General features: G+C 35.9%; 1 protein-coding gene and 2 long non-coding RNA genes across 6 annotated transcripts in view; 2 read left to right on the forward strand and 1 right to left on the reverse strand.

Annotated features, from left to right (window-relative positions):
• Window positions 1-2,933: 2,933 nt before the first annotated feature.
• LOC308684900 lies at window positions 2,934-4,232 on the forward strand. The gene is made up of 3 exons (XR_014029402.1): window positions 2,934-3,253; window positions 3,721-3,835; window positions 3,986-4,232. It is a non-coding gene; the product is annotated as an uncharacterized lncRNA (long non-coding RNA).
• A 592-nt stretch (window positions 4,233-4,824) lies between these two features.
• LOC308684901 lies at window positions 4,825-6,294 on the forward strand. Its single transcript, XR_014029403.1, has 4 exons — window positions 4,825-4,947; window positions 5,099-5,123; window positions 5,214-5,273; window positions 5,380-6,294. It is a non-coding gene; the product is annotated as an uncharacterized lncRNA (long non-coding RNA).
• Window positions 6,295-6,552: 258 nt separating this feature from the next.
• Window positions 6,553-19,781, reverse strand: part of septin15 (septin 15) — a gene marked incomplete at its 5' end in the record, with an annotated part of 34,542 nt that continues 21,313 nt past the window's right edge. For 2 of the 4 annotated variants that reach the window (XM_081356859.1, XM_081356860.1), the window contains 8 exons: window positions 6,553-8,044; window positions 10,074-10,219; window positions 10,307-10,442; window positions 11,839-11,964; window positions 12,121-12,172; window positions 17,175-17,271; window positions 18,157-18,249; window positions 18,338-18,455. In XM_081356859.1, the coding sequence (XP_081212985.1) occupies window positions 8,005-8,044; window positions 10,074-10,219; window positions 10,307-10,442; window positions 11,839-11,964; window positions 12,121-12,172; window positions 17,175-17,271; window positions 18,157-18,249; window positions 18,338-18,455 (808 nt within the window). In that variant the 3' untranslated portion in view covers window positions 6,553-8,004. The remainder of the gene's footprint in view (window positions 8,045-10,073; window positions 10,220-10,306; window positions 10,443-11,838; window positions 11,965-12,120; window positions 12,173-17,174; window positions 17,272-18,156; window positions 18,250-18,337; window positions 18,456-19,781) is intronic. The other 2 variants (XM_081356858.1, XM_081356857.1) reach the window with 1 other exon arrangement.

Here is a 19,781-nt window from a genome sequence, read left to right on the forward strand (position 1 = left end):
GGATAAATTACATTTTCATTCAGTCCAGAACACACTCCCTTCATATATGAAGTGGTGTTTGAGTGTGAGGTGTGCTGTAAGAAAACAAGAAAAGCTCCACAGAAAAGCTGAAAAAGCATTGCTTGTTAAGTTTATTATTTTTAATATCAATTTTAATGTAATATTTATCATTTTTCAGTTATTTATATCATATCTCATAACCAATTATGTACCCCTAAACATAACCCAACAAAAACCTCTGCAGACCACTAGATTTAAATAGAAACATGATTTGACCTTTTTTAGCAGTGAGATCAGCTCACTAGTCAATGTTCAACACTCTTCATTATATCAGTGCAGGCATTAATACCTCACATGTGTAGTCAAACCTATAGACTAACATAATGGATGAATGTTAAAATGTAAAATGATTATGTGATTATGAACTTTTTTTAAATTAAAATGGATGAATTTGTTGTCTATTCAGCACATCACAATTCAGCGGAGAGGACAAGAGCCTCAACCACAGCGCTACCTTGCAGATACTAATTTATTCACATGCCCCTTCTGCACATCTCAAATATGTAAGCCCAGACATTTCATTTTTATTGTTATTAGTCCTTTTCTAAAAAATAACGACAAGGATGGCAAAATGCCTTTACAGTTAGTGTGACTTTTAGTTGTCATATCTTCATGCAATGAAACTTGATATACTGTATTATTAATGTGTTTTTATGTCATAAATTTATCAAGATCGGTCATGGAAATCCAGCAAAGAAAGAGAAGGCGGACTGACAAGCCACACAAAACTGGTATGATTTATTTAGTTTGAGGTGCTCTATTATTTATAGTAAATGTTGACTGTCATTTTACTGATGTTCTTCATTTGTCCCTTCATAGTGGCAACCGTTGCAACCCTGAACATACAGGAGGCATGTATTTGTTATTACTCAATTTATAAAATGCAAGGGAATCATTAAGAAGTTCAGATTATTATGTTTTGTTCATGTATCTCCGCTGGTCCTTCGTGAAATCTTACTGGAGGTTGTGCTTCAATATGGTGATGTTGCAGTTGGCTCCCTTGCCCTCACTTGCAGGTGCTTCAACAGCATTGTGACCATGGAAAGTTTCCGCTGAGAGGCTCACTTTCGGTGGTTGGACAGTAAGTTTTATTAGTGTCACTGTTTGGTTAATCACAGCTCTCTCTCTGTTTTTTCTCAGTTATGTATGGTTGAATATTAAGACAATGATGATGTCAGCTGACAACTTTTTTTTTTTTTTTCAGGTGTCGTGAACTGGAAGGCATTCAGTGAAAATTTCAGAAACCTGTACAGGGTTCCATAATATCCAGATGTCTCCATTGTGAGACTACATACAAAGACTGTGGTGAAGGCTAGAGGAAGAGGGCAAAGAGGTGTGATGCAGGGGTTCTTTGGCTCTGATGACTTTCAAGGATACTGCGGATACGACTGTTTCTATGAGGCTGGAGGAAGCATCTAATGTTTCATGCAATGTGTTCCTCATGTTTGAACTAGCCACATTTATTGCTTATTTTATTTTATTTACTTTTTTACTATTACATTTAGTAGAGAATACTGCATTTATCAATATAGTTTTTCATCATATTGGTTACAGTATCTATACGGTCAATAAAGTGATGCTAATGTTTAAAGTTTACAGAGTCATTATTCTAAGTTAACACATTTTACCTTAATTTAAAGGTCAATACGTTTTACATTATCATTTAATGTAAGCTACAAATATTGCTTAAATATCAGTCATTACATATAAATATAATATTTTGAAAAATACAGGTGAGAAAGACCAATACAATCATTTTCACCATTGCTTTACAGTAGGATTTGGTAACTATTGGAAATTGCTATTCATTTTCCTTGTTAATCACCGTTACAACTTGATTTATGTTGTGTTGTTAACACACACAAAACGAAAATAAAACTAATGTAATTATAAATAGTTGAGTAATAAAGTAATTTTTAATACTTTTAGCTTTTAAGGTTTACATTTAGAGAAAAATTGCATTCAGGTAGGAGAGAATAATTATTATAAAATATAATACACACTCACAGGCTATTATAGGCCTACAAGATCTGTATCTTATAACATAAGAACGGGAAATTTGGTTTATGAAAGAATTCCATATTAAAGATCTCTCAATAGATTAATGTAACACTTAAAAAAAAAATAGGTACTGTAGCCTGTATTTTATACACATATTTTATTTTGACATAAATGTTGTCGCGATATCGACATAATAGTAAAAATCGAGAAAAAACGAGAAATAATAATAACGCATTTCCGATTCTGAAAAGGCTTCCGTACGGTTTTGATTGGATGGTTGGAAAATGCCTAGACCTACGGAAAGCCTGTTCACTCCAACGGTTGTAGTTCCAATCAGAGTTCCACTGACGGCGCTCGCCATGAGTGCAAAATGAATGGGAGTCAATGGGGCTAGACAGCTAAATTTGTCTCCCTCACCCGATTGCCGTTGAGAAATCTCAGATTTGATTGTAGGTTTTGCAAGTTCAACATGGGTTATAGATCGAAAGTTGAATGAACGAGTACTTATGTCCTTTTGATTTCTTACAGGTTGAGTTGTTGTTGCCCATAACACGCTAGCATTCTGCTAATGACGTCAGCATTCTGACGTCATTGACATTTTGAAAGACTTTTTAAAGCAAATAAGTGACTCTAAAAAATCTAACACCAAGCAATGTGTAATTTCTTTGCATCCCCTTTCGAAAACAACATTCAAATTACTAGACAAAAAATTATATCCTAAGAAAAGTGGATTTTGAGCGGGAGTGGGCAGGCTCTCCGTAGACGGGCTCTGCTTTTATAGACATTCTCTGGAAACACATTCTTCTTGTTCCCCAGAGACCAAACACTGATTCCTAAACCTACCCGTCATTGTAACCTTAACCAATGAAATTAGCTGCAGGGCGGGATTTCCGCTTAACTGGTTTGCGCACAGTGGGTTTTTTTTTTTTTTTTTTTTTTTATAGAAAGATTAAAAATAGGGGAAATTTTTTAGACGGGATTATAGCGGGATAGCAAGGTAAAATACAAGAGAATCCCGGGAAAAACGGGAGGGTTGACAGGTTGAAGCAGACACGGATTGTCTCAGACATCTACAACGATTATCAAGCTTCCAGATCAACTTTCAACTTCAGATCAGAAACCATGAGGGCATCTTCTTTGTGTTTGGTGTTTGGGCTGGTCCTGCTGATGGCTTGGACTTCTGAGGCTCAGCGTAAGTTCTCTTGAAGTATAGTTTTGCTCTTGACTAAATTATCATAGGCCATTATAAAATTGCACATAAATGTAAAGTGATATTTCATGTTTGAAATTGATCAAATTAGAAACAAAAGAATTTTACCTCTTTGCAAGTTCCTCAATGAACTTTGTATTTCAAGTTTTACACACACACACACACACACACACACACACACACACACACACACACACACACACACACACACACACAAATAATAAATTATAATAATAGTAATATGACATATGGTGCGTGAAAGAAACCAGTATGCATTGCTGACTTGAAGATTTTGCAAATTAACATAACGAACTACAAAGGACCTTTATTTTGAATGACGTATTTCAACACATTACTATTTAATGTAGCCTATTTTGAACAGGTTTAAATATGGTCAAGTTCTCTCCTAAAATATATACTTAAAGATATATGTTTTATCTCATAAACAGCTGAGGCTAAAGTACCTCGGTACTGTTGCTTCGATTTTATCGACTTCCAAATACCGGGCAAAAGAATTGTGAGTGCCTGGAGGACACATTTAGATTGTCCTGTTGCAGGCGTTGTGTAAGTAGGCCTATATTAAACTCTAAAATATAGGCTATAATTTAGAAAAATTGTCATATGCTCATTTTAAATTAAAGACAAATGCTAAAAATATTTTGTGTAAGCTAGCAATGACAAAAAATGTGTAATATGAACGTTTTTTCCCCTTAGGGTTAAGACACCTAGAACCGAATTCTGTGTGAAAGCAGACGAGGCTTGGATAAAGAAGTATCTGTAATGGGGCAGCAGATTCGGAAATGGAAATGCAACACCTCTGCACAAAATAATACTGTTATACAACTGGCTTTTCTTATAAATTTTTGCATCTCCTGATCAATACTGCAATATACTAAATGTTAAACCTGTTGTCATTTCACGCTCTATCTATGCAAATTAATATTAAAATGCACAGAGATTACCTGGTGTCAGACTCACTTTATGTGTTCATATCCATACAAAATATAGCAAAAATAGTGAAAAAGGCAGTACGACTCTCATCAGCATAACAGCTCATGTTTAATAAATGTAGTTAGGCAGAAAGAGTAACAGAAAAGATGAGATGAAAAATTACAACAACCAGAAATTAACATATAGGCCCATAGGCCTATAAATAAAGAAACACGTTTGCATAAATACAACGCAGCAAAAAGAGTGTGTGATCATATAAGGTATATCCTGTATCTTTGTTGCCCTTTGTATAAAATAAGATATTTTGAAATATAATGAACTCATCTTGGACCAGCCCCAACAACTGAAATTCCAAGTCTCAGCAATTGAAATGAAACAAACTCTCAGTTTAGCTTAGGAATAGATTTAGACATCTTTTAGACAGCTTTTCATATAATAACAACATGCACATTCAGCCAGAATATTCAAGTGAGGTTGTAGGTCCAGGAAACTCAGTAGAGATAGGTTGAAAACATATCAATGTTTATCAAACCTCAGATCAGAGTTTTTATGCAACATCACACCAGAGAGTATTTAAAACGTGAAGCAAATGTGACTCTCTCAGACATCTTCAAAAACTCATTATCAAAGACTGCGGATCAACTTCAGATCAGAAACCATGAGGACATCTTGTGTTTATCTGGGGTGGATGGTCCTGCTAATGGCCTGGACTTCTGAGGCTCAAAGTAGGTTCTCTAGTGTTGTGTTGAGTGTTGAATAGATTCATGAAGGTGTACACAACTTAACACAAGGACACAGATGTTCTGCAGAGAAATTAGTTCTAGTGTAAAATCTGTTGTTTTCTGAAGATCAATGTTGTTTTTATCTCACCAACAGCTCAAGCTTCTCCAATCTCTGAAAGGTGCTGTTTCAGTTTTATAGACTTCCAAAATTCCACACAACATCATTTTTTATGTTTCGTCAGCAATTTAAACAAACTTTTTCCCTTCAGGGTTTCAACATTTAGAGGCAACTTTTGTGTGAAACCAGATGCGACTTTGAAACCAGAAATGTAAGCTTTGTCATTGAAAATGCAACCTTTGTATCCAAAATAAGTTTATTTTTCAGAACCATCTCCTTTCTTACTAAATGCATTTTTTGTTCTGTCTCATTAACAGGGGTGGTGTGACAGAACTGTCAACTTCTCCCTCAACTAGTGTCCAAAATTCATCCTGGCAACCCAAGACCCAAGGCCTTTGCCTTTGCAAATGCCCATGCCAGCAAACGACCCCCAACAACAACCCTGACGCAGAAAAAAATAGAAAGGAAACAAATTATTTTACATTTTTGTAAGTTCTCTTCTCCAAATAGGCTACAGTAGGTCAGAAAATGGTTCTTTATGGAATGTGAAGTGCTACAAAGAACCATTTAAAGAACCTTTAAATACTGTTCTGCTGTTTTCTGAAGAGCAGCGTTGTTGTCTTTTGGTATAATTGCTGTGAATACTACTAAAACTCAATAAAATATTCAGTACATTTAAAAACTTTAAAGACCAGATTCTGAGACCAGATTTCATTGACTTTCAAATTCCACGTAACAAATATTAAGTATTTTGAAGACTAATTCATTGTGTCTGCATTTAGTTCTAAAAAGATTTAAAGGAATGAATGCTTTTATCTTAAAGTCCCCCTGTGGCGAAAATCAAGCTTTTAAATGTTGTTTATATGTCTATGTGGTGTTTTTAATATGCTTTAAGACAAACCATGAACAAATACACAAGTCAACACCACAAACTACCTTGTAACCAATCAGATAAACGTGTGATCATCAACGAGTGGATCTCTGAGCTGGTGCGAGTGAGTGGAGGGCGGGCTAATTTGCATATTTATAGAACCGCGTATACTAAATGAGGCAAGGGTGTAGTTACTATTTTAAGGCATGAAGAATTTTTTTTAAGGATTTTGGTGATCAAAGATGAGTTATAAAGGATAAAATGATTGACTACAGGGGGGCTTTGAATTCTAGAAAAATGTACAAAAACTAAAATAAAAATCCCCTCAGGGGTTATGATATTAAAAAAACACTTTTATACCAGACGAGACTTGTGTTTTATCGGGCTTATATTTAACTTCCTCTTCAATATTGCAAGATATTAGGCATATATATATATATATATAAAGACTAAAACTGAACAGTAAGATCAGAATACTAAAACTGTTCTCATTTCACAGAAATCGTACTGAATCCATGCTCAACAGTTGAAAATGTAAATGAATATCAAAATAGACAGAGATGTCTCGACATTGTGTCAGAACAAATAGTGATGAGATAAGAAAAGACAAGACAACCATCATCAGCATAACATCTCGAGTTTAATAATGTACAGTTAGGCAGAAAGAATAACAGACGAAGATAACAACTGGAGATTGAAAATCGTATACATGTACAAAAAATAATAAGAAAACAAACATGTCTAGAGCCATGTTCAGGTCTACTATTAAAAAAAGTGTAGAGTGGTTAAAGAAAAGAGTTTTTCCTTTTTTCCAAAATACTGTTCAACTAAAAAACAAACATGTACTTCAGAGCGTCTGTGTGGCTTAGCGATCCACGACAGGAAGAACTGAGTGTTCGAACTTGCATAATGACAAACCTGCAAAATATATAGTAGTGTGTGTGTGAACACATGAGGCATACAGGGACTCTTTGCAATGGGTAGGTTGAGAGTTGTGTGCACGTTGCCGTCTATACGCTGTTTGGCATGTGATAGAGCCTGCGTGCCGTCAATCTAAACTATCCAACGGAAACAAAGAGCGCTTAAATTCCCATCAACATTTGGAATGTAAAGTGAGTTTATTATAAAGGGGTGTAAGTATGGCTAAAATAAGATATACTGAACTCACTTAGGTTAAAACTGACCACCAAGCCCTGATCCAGGACCAGCCCCAACAACTAAAAAGCCAAGTCCCAACTATTAAAACGAAACAAACTGGTCTCAGATCAGTTTAGGAATAGACTGAGGGACATCTGACATGATCACAATAAAAACAAAACATGAGCAGACAAATGCCGAAACAGTCTGCAATTTTAAGGCAGAACGTTCGAGCAACGTCCTAAAATATTATTGTAATTATTTTATATTCATCCATATCAAAACCGACTATTGTTTGCTGTTAATGTTGGCAATCGTGCCATTTTGTATAACACCAACTATGGTAGGGACACAATTATCTACGTACACAGCCAGCAAATGGTTTAAAAACATGGAAAACGGTTATCGTCATCATTTAGCTGTGCGATAATGTTTAAACAGGTTTGTCTATGACCCCAGAGAAACACACAACATCATGTGACGCACACCAGCAGGTCTCAAACGCAAAATCCATCAATTCATAGCTTTGCTTTTCAACACATACATGCTTAATTAATATTCTGTATTAACTCTTTGCACATGCTTCCATCCGTCCGTCTCATTCTCCATCACATCTTTACAAACCTACTGAGACCTTCTGAAGACTAAGGTGTGCGAATGATGACAGCAGAGTTGAAAATGTCGGAAAACAGCCTGTTCTGTTAGGAAAAAAAGTCTTGTTTGTAATAACCGTCATTTAACGTTTCAAGGGAATGTTGGTCAAGCAAGACATGCACTTGACAGACTGGGCATGTGGTGTGATGTGACAGTCAACCAGAAGATGGTGATAAACTCAATGGAGTGTGCAGTGAACGTGTTTCTTATGGGGTCATAGAACATCAGAGCATCAAAAGAGATGCAAGGAGTTTCTGGTTTTAAGAGGAATGGAGCTTCTTTAAAAGATTTTCCCTTTTTTCTTGTTCTTTTCCATTGTCCTGAAAACAAAGAAAGACAGAAGAAATTAACCAACAGGAACCATTTCAAATATAAATTTAACAAGACAGCTATTGTAACTTTATTGTAATTACTAATATGTTCCTATTTTAGTTGTTATAATTAATTCTATTTTTCCCTTTTTCCTATTATCCCACTGCTTTTGTTTTGTGTATCGATGATCTGGTAATAAGATACTACCCTTCAAAACTCAAAAAATTCTAAATCATCAAACATCCTGAATAAAATGTATTAAATCAACAACTGTTTCCAACATTTATGTTTCTTGAGCATCAAATCAGCATATTAGAATGATTTCTGAAGGATCACGTGACACTGAAGACTGGAGTAATGATGCTGAAAATTCAGCTTTGATCACAGGAATAAATTCAAAAAAAGTTATTTTAAATAAAAATAATATTTCAAAATATATTACTGTTTTTATTCTATTTTTAACCCCTTAGCTGTCACCCCCTTTTTGAGAATGGACATTAAAATGCACTATTCAAGCTTAAATGGTTGTAATTCAAGAATGCTTTGGAGTATAGACCCAAGTTTGGTCTTGTTTTAAAGGGGAAAAAATGCAGATTATTACTGATGTGAAAGCACTTCAAAAAGTTATGGAAGTTTAAATTTACATTAAATCAAATATAATTTATTTAATATTTTTCTTTTATATAAAATATATATTTTACAAAATATGTTTTACAAAAATATTACTATAAAATCAAAGCCATATATCTAACCAAGTTGTGTTCCAAATTTGAAGTTGATATCACAAAAATTGAAGTTCCCATGAGATTTTGTTTAGGCGTATTACCAAAAATAGCCACCGGGTGTCATTGAATTCCATTGAATTTAACTGTACGCATTCTACCATAACAAATTAATAAATTTCTGTCCAAATATCACTTCTGTCACAAAATATGCAACCTTGAGACTCAGACCTTTCTGACAATATGTGTTTTGTCAAGATTAGAAAATATTTTGATCATAAATTATGAAACATGACGACGCCCAAAAGGGGAGGAGCCTGATAAAATAATTTAGAGTACCGTTTCTATGGTAACACAATGTCCAATTTCAAAAGAGTTTTCACAGGATGAATTCTGAGATCGTAAGCTTTCAAATGATACCTAATTTGTGATAACTACTAAAATATGTGATGTAATAAAAAAGGCAATAAAAAAGATAATATTATATTTTAGAGGATAATATGTATATTATACTTTTTAGAGGATAATATTATTTTATAAAAAAAAATTATTGACAAATACTAGATTAAATGTTTTATTATGAACTTTTAGCATGAAAACCAAAGTTTCAATTATTAAAAGTGTGTGCGTGCGTCGACTTTTTGTGACAAATGCCAGAAACACCTGTTATGATGTAGATTTTTTGAGGTGCACTCTTGTCATAAATTCATCTATTACTGTTCCGGCATAAAGTGTAACAAAAAACAATGCTGAAATATCTATTAAGGAGTCTTAGACCTTTCCAAAGATATATAGTTTGTCATGACTAGATTAGGATTTAATAGTAATATAGTGAAGTAAATTTAGGTTGCCCGTATACGGGCAGGTGACAGTTAAGGGGTTTTAATTAAATACAATAAAAAATCTTGCCGACCCCAAATCTTAGTAGTGAATGTATAACAGTAATAAAGTATTTTGTATAAAGTGAGTTAAGAAAAGATATAAACCACAATATGCAGAATATCTTGGATTTGTCTCATACATTTTAAATAATACCTTTTATTAAATTTATCAAATATAAATATGCAAATATAAAGTTTTAATTAAAATAATGAAATTGTAAAACCACAAAATTTCTTTAAAAACAAAATTTTTGATTATAAGAGGCAAATGTGAGTCAGCCTGCTTGAATCTACTTCTATGCATGAGAGCAGTTCCTTATTAAAAACAATAACTGCATTATTTAGTGACTGAATAATGCAGAGTTACAGAAAGACTTTTTTAAGAGAGAGAAAGCAGGGCACGGAGGAATTGAGATGAACAGAGAAAGTCTCACTTTGATGCATCAAGTTTCTGCTGCTCCAGGATGCGTTGCTGGGCCTCCCAGTTGACTTTTTCCTCCTCAAACTGGCGTCTCTTCTCATCAAGCTCTTTATACTGAGCTTCTAGATTCTTCTTCATCTGTTCGTGACGCCGTTCCAACTGCATCGAGGAAGCACAGGGATGAACTCAGGTAAGTGTTTGTGATACTCCATGTTAAATGTAACTAGAAACTGAACACATACACACCTCTGCCTCAGAGTCCTTCAGTTTTTGCTTCTTTTCTTTGACCTTCATCTCAAAGACTTGCTCCATCTCGGTCTCCATCTTCTTCATCTTCGTCACATGCTCCCTCCTCTCCTCCTCCATCTGGGCCAAGGGACTCCTACAAGAGTGACATTGCGGCAAGGAAAAATTTTTATATGTTCAGACTAGACGTGTTAACTTCGACATGAAACGGAAGTTGTGATAGTCTATAAATAAATAAAGCAATCGAGCTCAGAGTGGCAGTGCTGAAGCTTTGAGGCCACAGTGACACCTTGTGGTGTGACCAAACAATACACTAGAGGTTTGCGGACGTGACTTTACAGGACAGACAGCACTTCAGCACTGCCACTCTGAGCTCGATTGCTATGTCTGAGGTAAAACACGCCCACCTCATTAGCATACAGAGCAATAAATGTATAAATAAATAAGTGTAGACAAATACATATATACATAAATAAATTAAGAAAATAAATAAAAGTGGAAATAAATGCATAAATAAAAGAAAAAATAAATAAATGTGGAAAAAAATATAATTATACATAAAAGTCATTTTATTTTAGTTTTTTTTACATTTCTTCACATATTTATTTATTTATTTTTAAGTCAGGTTTGGCATTCCATAGTTATTATCACATTTATTTATCTATTTATTCATTTATCTATTTATTTATTCATTTACTCATTTTTAATTTCTGCAGGTTTGGTCCTCCATATATATCTAAGTTAAATGTTGGGCGGGACTTGATTTTGATTTTGTCCATGGGGAATTGATTGGATCGTTGGATCATTGTGGTTGGCTACTGTTGTGATCTCATGTGAGTGACACGCCATCAGAGAAGAGTTACTTTGATTAAAGATAACAAGGTCACATGAATAAAAAACCTTATGTGGAGAAATAAATCATTTATAATAAATACTGTAATATTGTATAGAATTGTCCATTTTTGATTTCATGGTGACTAAGAATTTGTAACCACTAGGCTACAGGTCTGAGATCACCATCAATGTCTTGAATTGCAAGAAATCCAGGATCTCAGTCACATACTCAATCGATAAGTTTCCATCCAAAGTTGAGAATGTAAATTACGCGCAAGCTTGGAATATCGCAAAAACCAACAAAAATATCGCAAAAACGTTTCCATCCCATGTGTTCAAGAGATCAAAATCCTCACTTCCTGGGAAATTGGTGCGAAATACCTGTAGTAAAATGACAGTTGCTTAATCGGGGACACTGTGGCTCTTTTTTCGTACATCATAAATTAGAGCATGCAGAAGAAACGCAATGAATGTTGTCATGCTTTCTGTCATTTGGATTCCTGGTGCAAATTTGTTGCGCATTGAGGGATTTATTCTGTAAATGTGTTTCCATTGTAGTTTATGCAAATCATCGTAGTTTATGCACATAGTATATTTGCATTATTAGAATTTATGCGTTTCCATCCAACGATTTTTTATGCGATAACACAAAATTAGCATAAAAATAGGTGGATGGAAAAATAAAACTGTTCTCGTACTTTGTTAGCTGGCCCTTGTTCTTGGTGGCATCGACCCCGTTGCAGGTGACGGCTGCTAGTTTCTTGCTGCGGTAGTTTTCATAGTGAACATTATTGGTCACGTCCTTCAGGTCCTGCATGTGAGTCCTGGAACGGCAATGGACAGTTAGCTGATAGGTTAAAACTAATTAACAAAGAAATTTAACATGCATTTTGTTAGAAACAGAAATGATCTGCATCCACAGTATTTTACTGTGGAAACCTGTCAGGACACAGTGTTAATTCACAACGATCTCATCTCACCTGATGAGCATATTCCTCAAGACCGTGAAGTCACAGTGCTCACCGTTCTCCACTGAAAAAAGACGAAACAGAGGTTTTAGCCCAATAACATCATCAGAATGACTTCCAAACCCTTCTAAACTTTAGAATCCCTAAGAGATCATTTTTTATATTTTACTTCAAATTTGAAAATACAAAGTTAAGCACTTAATATATAAGTAAAAAAAATAGCAAGTAGGCTCAAATTGCATATTCATGTGCAGGACTACAACATATAATGTAGTAAAATTGTTAAGTGTAACAATAAAAGTTGACATGAAATGTATTATTTTTGTGGATGTACAGTATGCAGTTATGATGACCTATATTTTGATTAAAAACCCCAGTCAAAAACACATTTTTATAGGGATGCATGATATATCAATACCGTATCGGTTATAGGCCCTTTTTTAATCAGTATCAGTCAATATTGGATATTTGATTGTGGACAGTGAGTTACATTTAGACAGTGTTTGCCATCTTTCAATCTTTAAAAACAATAATTTAATAACGGTGTTAAATGTAATCTTTAATAAATATCAAAACTCATACTGTACAGTATAATTTTGTGATGCCTACATTCACTTGTAGCATTTATTTTAGGCAAAATAGTAGCCTATAGAATTATACTACTAGTCATTTATAATGAATGGACTACTCATATCAGCCAGAATTTGAATATCAGTGCATCCCTAATTATTAAAACATAAAAACAGACATAATACAGTGACAAAGTAAACAGGATCAGAAACTGAGGTTGTTGATGGAACATAAATTTAACAACATCTGACAAATGAAAAATCAAAAAACAAGTCAGATGGTTGTCTATTAAACGAAAACACAATTTAGTATTTAGATGCCAAACTGAAAATGCTAAAAGGTTAAACAGTCACAAAAATAAACAAAAGGTTAGCAGTTCAGACCGCTGTTATGTGATCATACATGGGTATGTATGATCAAAAATCGCTGTCATCACATGGGATTCTGGAAAAGGACCAGAGACACTGGTTTCTGACAGATGGTTAAAGGATGAAACGTCTTCTGCATGTCTACCCTGCACAGTTATAACAGTTATAGAGACCTAAGATGCTTTACCAAGCGAGAACCTTACCTATACGGAGAACTCATTCTGATTGACTGCCCCACGTGTCAATCATCTGCTACAACCACCTACCTGTGAGAGAGCAGTTGGAGGGGCGGGACTAAAGTCTCTCCTGTAGGAACCCCCATTCAACCTGTGATTTATGGGCTACTAAGACTAAAAATGGTGTGTTGTGGGAAGGGTTACATGGCATAGCGATGACAAGCAGAGATTCCAGCCAAATGGAGCTAGGGGGAGGGGCAGGAGGTGGAGTCATATGTCTAAAGGGATCATGGGATTTGTAATTTCTTTTTTGATGGGACAGCAACAGCAAACTCCTGATGCTGACAGGTATGGACGGGTGCCTCAAAAACACATCCCATTTATTGAATCATGTGTTAGAATAATGTTCATCAGAGGTTAGGATGTAAACATTAGCACTCAGTCAACCCGCATCAGAGTTCAGAGGCAAAAATGCTTATAAATGATGATGTCAAAAGTGCTATAATAAAAAAAAAAATTATATAACAGGAAAAAAAAATTTACCCCCAGACCCAAGGTGCATTTTGTACCCCTCGATGTATTTAAATCCAAAATGGAAGTTGGAAATAAGTAATGGGAGGCATGCATGTCTGAATAAGGTTTTGTTTAAAAATAAGAGTAGGGCTGGATGATATCTCAAATATTTATGATGTATTCGCAATGATTTGGTTGGCAATATCAAATTAAGCAACAACATGCAGTTTTAATTTAGCCAAGCTTTGCGTTTAATTTAGACAAGCTTTGTGTTCCCTCCTTGTCTATGATTCACAAAATATCTGCAAGTAAATGTTGCTGCTTATCAACATTGTCACATTAGCAAATATAAAATTAACATGATAAAATAATTCGGTAATTTTTTGGATTATATATATATATATATATATATATATATATATATATATATATATATATATATATATATATACACACATATACACAAGTTAAAAAACTGAAATTTATAATATATAGGTTTTGATTAGTGCTGTCAAATCGATTAATCGTGATTAATCACATCTAACATAAAAGTATATAAATATATATATATGTGTGTGTGTGTGAGTATACAATATATATACACACACACACACACACACACACACACACACACACATAAATATATATATATATATATAGATTAGTGGTGGGCCGTTAACGCGAGACTCTTATCGCGCGATAAAAAAAATATCGCCGTTAATCTATTCTCCAAGTTGGGTTGGGAGCTGGCTCAAGATGACGCAATCTACCCGCGGCCGCGAGGTACACCCGGCTGCAACGCATCATATTCGTCGTCATCTTAAGTAAACACGGCTGAAAGTTAAAGCTGCTGTAAAAGATCGGTGCTGGTGCAACATCCATTATTTGGACTTGGTTCGGATTTAAGCCGTCCGACGTAGACTGTGTGGTGTAACAGTTCGGTAAGTTTAGTTAACACACGACTAATCCGTTCTACCACCTCAGGGTGTACTCACACTAGGTACGGTTGCCATGAACCGGGCCCGAGTACGATTGTCCCCCCTCCCCCACTGGCCTGCACTCACATAGGGTTTCAGCATTCGTGCCGGAGCACGCTTACGTCATTATGGTGTGACGGTTTCGGGATAAACAGGAAGAGCGGCGCATCGCTCTGAGTCCATCGCTCTGTTTACTTTGTGGATAATTTTGAGTCGTTTGGTCCACAGCCCTCTCACAGCCTGTTGTTAAACAGATCTATCGCCTTTGTGGCACGAAAATTTTCACGTAATCGTGCTGCTCGTATGAGGAGGTTTGCGTCACGCGTCCTGTTCCGTGCTCCAGCACGGTTAGCGCTCACACTGCATGCGAACCGCGCCCGAGTCCAACTGAACCGTGCTCTGGCCCACCTCTTCCAACCGGGCCAGGGCCGGCTAATCGAGCCGCGCCCGGGCACGGTTCGGAGCACTCACACTAATCAAACGAACCGCGCTTTGGTGGTCAAACGCACTCGGGCACGGTTCAAACTGGCTAGTGTGAGTACACCCTCAAATTCAAAACGAAACATATCACTGAATACCAGCGCGCGCGTATTATTCCCAATATATCTGAGTGGTGTAGAACAATATCTCTGTCTCCGCCTGATTTAAAGAATCGTTGTTGTGTTTCTTTTCAACTGAAAAGACATCAGTTAGAATATTCTAATTTTAAATTTGGGGTTTCATAAGCTCCAAGCCATAATAAACATTAGACCTACTTAAGTCTCTGCAGCTAGTGTACTTAAATTTTATTTATCTGCAAAATTATGTTGTATACTTACAATTTTGCACAATATATGTTCTCAAAACTACATGCACCCTTTAAAAAAAAAAAAAAAAAAACATTTAGCAGTTGTTTAGCAGGGTCTATGTAACCTGTTCTGAAATGGTTTTATTATAATATCGTTATCGCAAGAGGCTGCAATGTATATCACAATATGGATTTTAGGCCATATCGCCCATCCCTAATTGATAGCCTATAGTAGTTGATAATAACATAGGCCTACCTAATGTTGCCTACGGACGGTAACAGTACAGTAGTAACTTTTTACAGTCTATGAGTAGAACAGCTTTCTCAAGCAGTTTGTGATGCATTTTGGAAACAGGAGATGAGCCCCTGGTCTAATGCGCCACTCGGCTTGAGAAACCCGTTCTCAAAGACTTACTTTTATAGTCATTATTTGGGTAGCACACATATTCTGAATGCCTTCGGCAGAATTCAAATGAGCCATTTTAATCTAGATTAATTTCAAAATTAATCTAGATTAATCTAGATTAAAAAAAATAATCTATGCCCACCTCTAATATAGATATTATGTATGTTAGATGTGATTAATCGTGATTAATCGATTTGACAGCAGTTATGTAACGTCAAATAAATGCTATTCTTTTGAATTCAAAGAATCCTTAAAAAAATGAATCACAAAAATATTAAGCAGCACAACTGTTTTAAATATTAATAATAATAATAAATGTTTCTTGAGCCGTAAATCATATTAGAATGATGTCTGAAGAATCATGTGACACTGAAGACTGGAGTAATGATGCTGAAAATGCAGCTTTGGAATAAATAATAACAGGAATAAATTATATAAAAAAAATTATATTTAACAATATTACAGAATTTCAATTATTCAGTCAAGTAAACTATATTATTCAACAATATAATAATTTGAGTTTTTACTTTCATTTTTAAATTATAGTTTACTTTGAATTTTTTTTTATTATAAATCAGAAAAATGCATCATCAAAAGGCTGTAAAATATTGAGATATAATTGCTTTCTATATCATCCAGCCCTACATAGAGGGTAATTAAGAACATATAAACATGTTAGAGAGCAGCGCTGCTCTATTTTCTATGGGGGCTGTAGCTTATAGGTTTCTCCATGACTATTTATAGAGCAAACATCTGACAATCAGCAAAGTTTCAGAGCAGCAAAAAGGTGGAAGAGGAAGGAGGGGGAGGCCTTAACAAAGAGAATATAAATGAAAAATGGTTTTCTTTACCAATAATGCCCTCTGTCAGTCATGGAAAAGAGCAGACAGAAAGAAAAAAAAAAGAGAAAAGAAAGAATGACACGTAAACAACTGAGGAAAAAAGACACACTCACTCACCAACAACAACAATTCCAAATGAAAAAGTTTTGCAGGGAGGAGAGAGCTTTGTAAAGAAAGAAAGGCGGGGAAAGTAAAACCACAACAACAAGTCATTTGTGGGCCATGATGAAAAGAAGGGGTGACAGTCTTTCTCTCTGGAAAACCTTATACCTCGTCGTCATCCCTTTTCCAGAATCCCTCAGCTGGGAGGGAGATCATCCAGCAAGCTCATGCATTTGTTTTGTACGCACTGGAACACCCCTATTCCCTTAGAAATGGTGCAATCCTCATGATGAACACATATGGGTCATGCTGATGCAGGACGTACCTTCTGCCACACCCCAGGGGTACTGGCGACCTCTGACCTTCCTGCCATTCACTTCGATCACCACGTTGCTTCCGACCACGGCCAGGGGCATCTTCTCCTGTCGGTGCAATATAACATAATTACAGAGAGTCTGCATCGACCACACACTGGGAAAGTGAACGGATGCAGGGGGTCTGACGTAGGTTCGCATCGATCTTTAGATCCAGTTCAGGCCGGATCAGACAACTAAATTAGTTCTGTAGTTCATCTCGTCAATAATAACCTCAAGCTGACCTAGAGAAACAAACAACACTGTGGATGCTGTTTATAATGAAGACTTCAATGACGAAAACCATTTAGCATTGCTTTTCCATTGTGAAATTCTAATTTCATAATTTAAGTAACATTGTGTGTGTTAACATTAGTTAATGCTTCAAGATTCTCACTGAATGCGTTTCCATGACTTCTCCATGGTTAGACTTTTCCAGTTGTTCACGATTTTTATATAATTACATATCGTCACTGTCGGGCAGAAATCTCATATCTCCAAAACCACTAACATCAGGAAATGGAAAAAACACTTAATTAAACAACTGCGGCTGCATCCGAAATAGAATACTTCCCTTCTCATTTAGTAGGGGAAAAACAGTACGCCAAAAGAGCAGTATGTCCGAAATAATTGTATCCGAAACATACCCGGATGACCTAGCACTTCCGCAGAAGGGCAAATTTAATGGACACTTTAACCGCCATGAGGCCACGGGAGAGGATTTGTGAATATTAATGAAGCGACGCAACAACATCAATATGGCGGTTGCAGTACATCCGAATTTCATTCATACTACCCATATTCATACTATATAGGACATCCTTTTTTAACTGTCACGAAGTTCAAATTCAAATGTAGTACCTACTTTATACATGCCCGGAGGCTTGTATGTAATTATTATTAACGTTTTACCAAAATCAAGCTCAAGCTTTTTGACCTGGACTGACTCTTTACCTTTATCTTTCGGATCAGTTTGCTGTCCTCATCGTCCTCTGTGTCGGGAAACTCGTAGATCTTGATTTTGTGCTCTTGGATCTCCTTCATAATCTTATGATGAGAGAATAGTAGCATACTTGAGAAAAATGGTGAAATGTAAATCATTAGCAGTAAAATGTCAAATCACACTAACACACACCTGTTTCTTGAAAAGCTGGCACTCTTCTGGCGTGAGAGTATCGGCCTTAGCGATGAGGGGAATGACATTGACTTTGTCATGCAGACGCTTCATGAACTCGATGTCAAGAGGCTTCAGTCTGAAAAAGATTCAGAATATAATTCAATTGCATCTAGATTTGTTTTATGAAGCTGCTTTGTGGTGCGAATACATTATTATTTAGATACTAAATCAATTATTGTATGCCATTGCCATATAATATACAATATACAAATATTTTATTATTATTTTTTTTTTACTTTTTTAATGCTGATATCACTACAATACACTAAATGGTAAAATAAAATGAAATGCAATATATATGAATAAATCCATAAATAATTATTTGAATGAAATAAATAAATTGTGCCCCTTACATTTTGTCTTCTAGGGGTATTGAATATAGAATAGAATTGTAAAGCATAGTATAGAGTAGTATATGATTTAATATAGCATAGCATAGGATATTTTACACTCACCTAAAGGATTATTAGGAACACCATACTAATACTGTGTTTGACCCCCTTTCGCCTTCAGAACTGCCTTAATTCTACGTGGCATTGATTCAACAAGGTGCTGAAAGCATTCTTTAGAAATGTTGGCCCATATTGATAGGATAGTATCTTGCAGTTGATGGAGATTTGTGGGATGCACATCCAGAGCACGAAGCTCCTGTTCCACCACATCCTAAAGATGCTCTATTGGGTTGAGATCTGGTGACTGTGGGGGCCATTTTAGTACAGTGAACTCATTGTCATGTTCAAGAAACCAATTTGAAATGATTCAAGCTTTGTGACATGGTGCATTATCCTGCTGGAAGTAGCCATCAGAGGATGGGTACATGGTGGTCATAAAGGGATGGACATGGTCAGGAACAATGCTCAGGTAGGCCGTGGCATTTAAACGATGCCCAATTGGCACTAAGGGGCCTAAAGTGTGCCAAGAAAACATCCCCCACACCATTACACCACCACCACCAGCCTGCACAGTGGTAACAAGGCATGATGGATCCATGTTCTCATTCGGTTTACGCCAAATTCTGACTCTACCATCTGAATGTCTCAACAGAAATCGAGACTCATCAGACCAGGCAACATTTTTCCAGTCTTCAACTGTCCAATTTTGGTGAGCTCGTGCAAATTGTAGCCTCTTTTTCCTATTTGTAGTGGAGATGAGTGGTACCCGGTGGGGTCTTCTGCTGTTGTAGCCCATCCGCCTCAAGGTTGTTCGTGTTGTGGCTTCACAAATGCTTTGCTGCATACCTCGGTTGTAACGAGTGGTTATTTCAGTCAAAGTTGCTCTTCTATCAGCTTGAATCAGTCGGCCCATTCTCCTCTGACCTCTAGCATCAACAAGGCATTTTCGCCCACAGGACTGCCGCATACTGGATGTTTTTCCCTTTTCACACCATTCTTTGTAAACCCTA

The sequence above is a fragment of the Scardinius erythrophthalmus genome (assembly GCF_964197995.2).
Source record: "Scardinius erythrophthalmus genome assembly, chromosome: 24".
NCBI lineage: Eukaryota > Metazoa > Chordata > Actinopteri > Cypriniformes > Leuciscidae > Scardinius > Scardinius erythrophthalmus.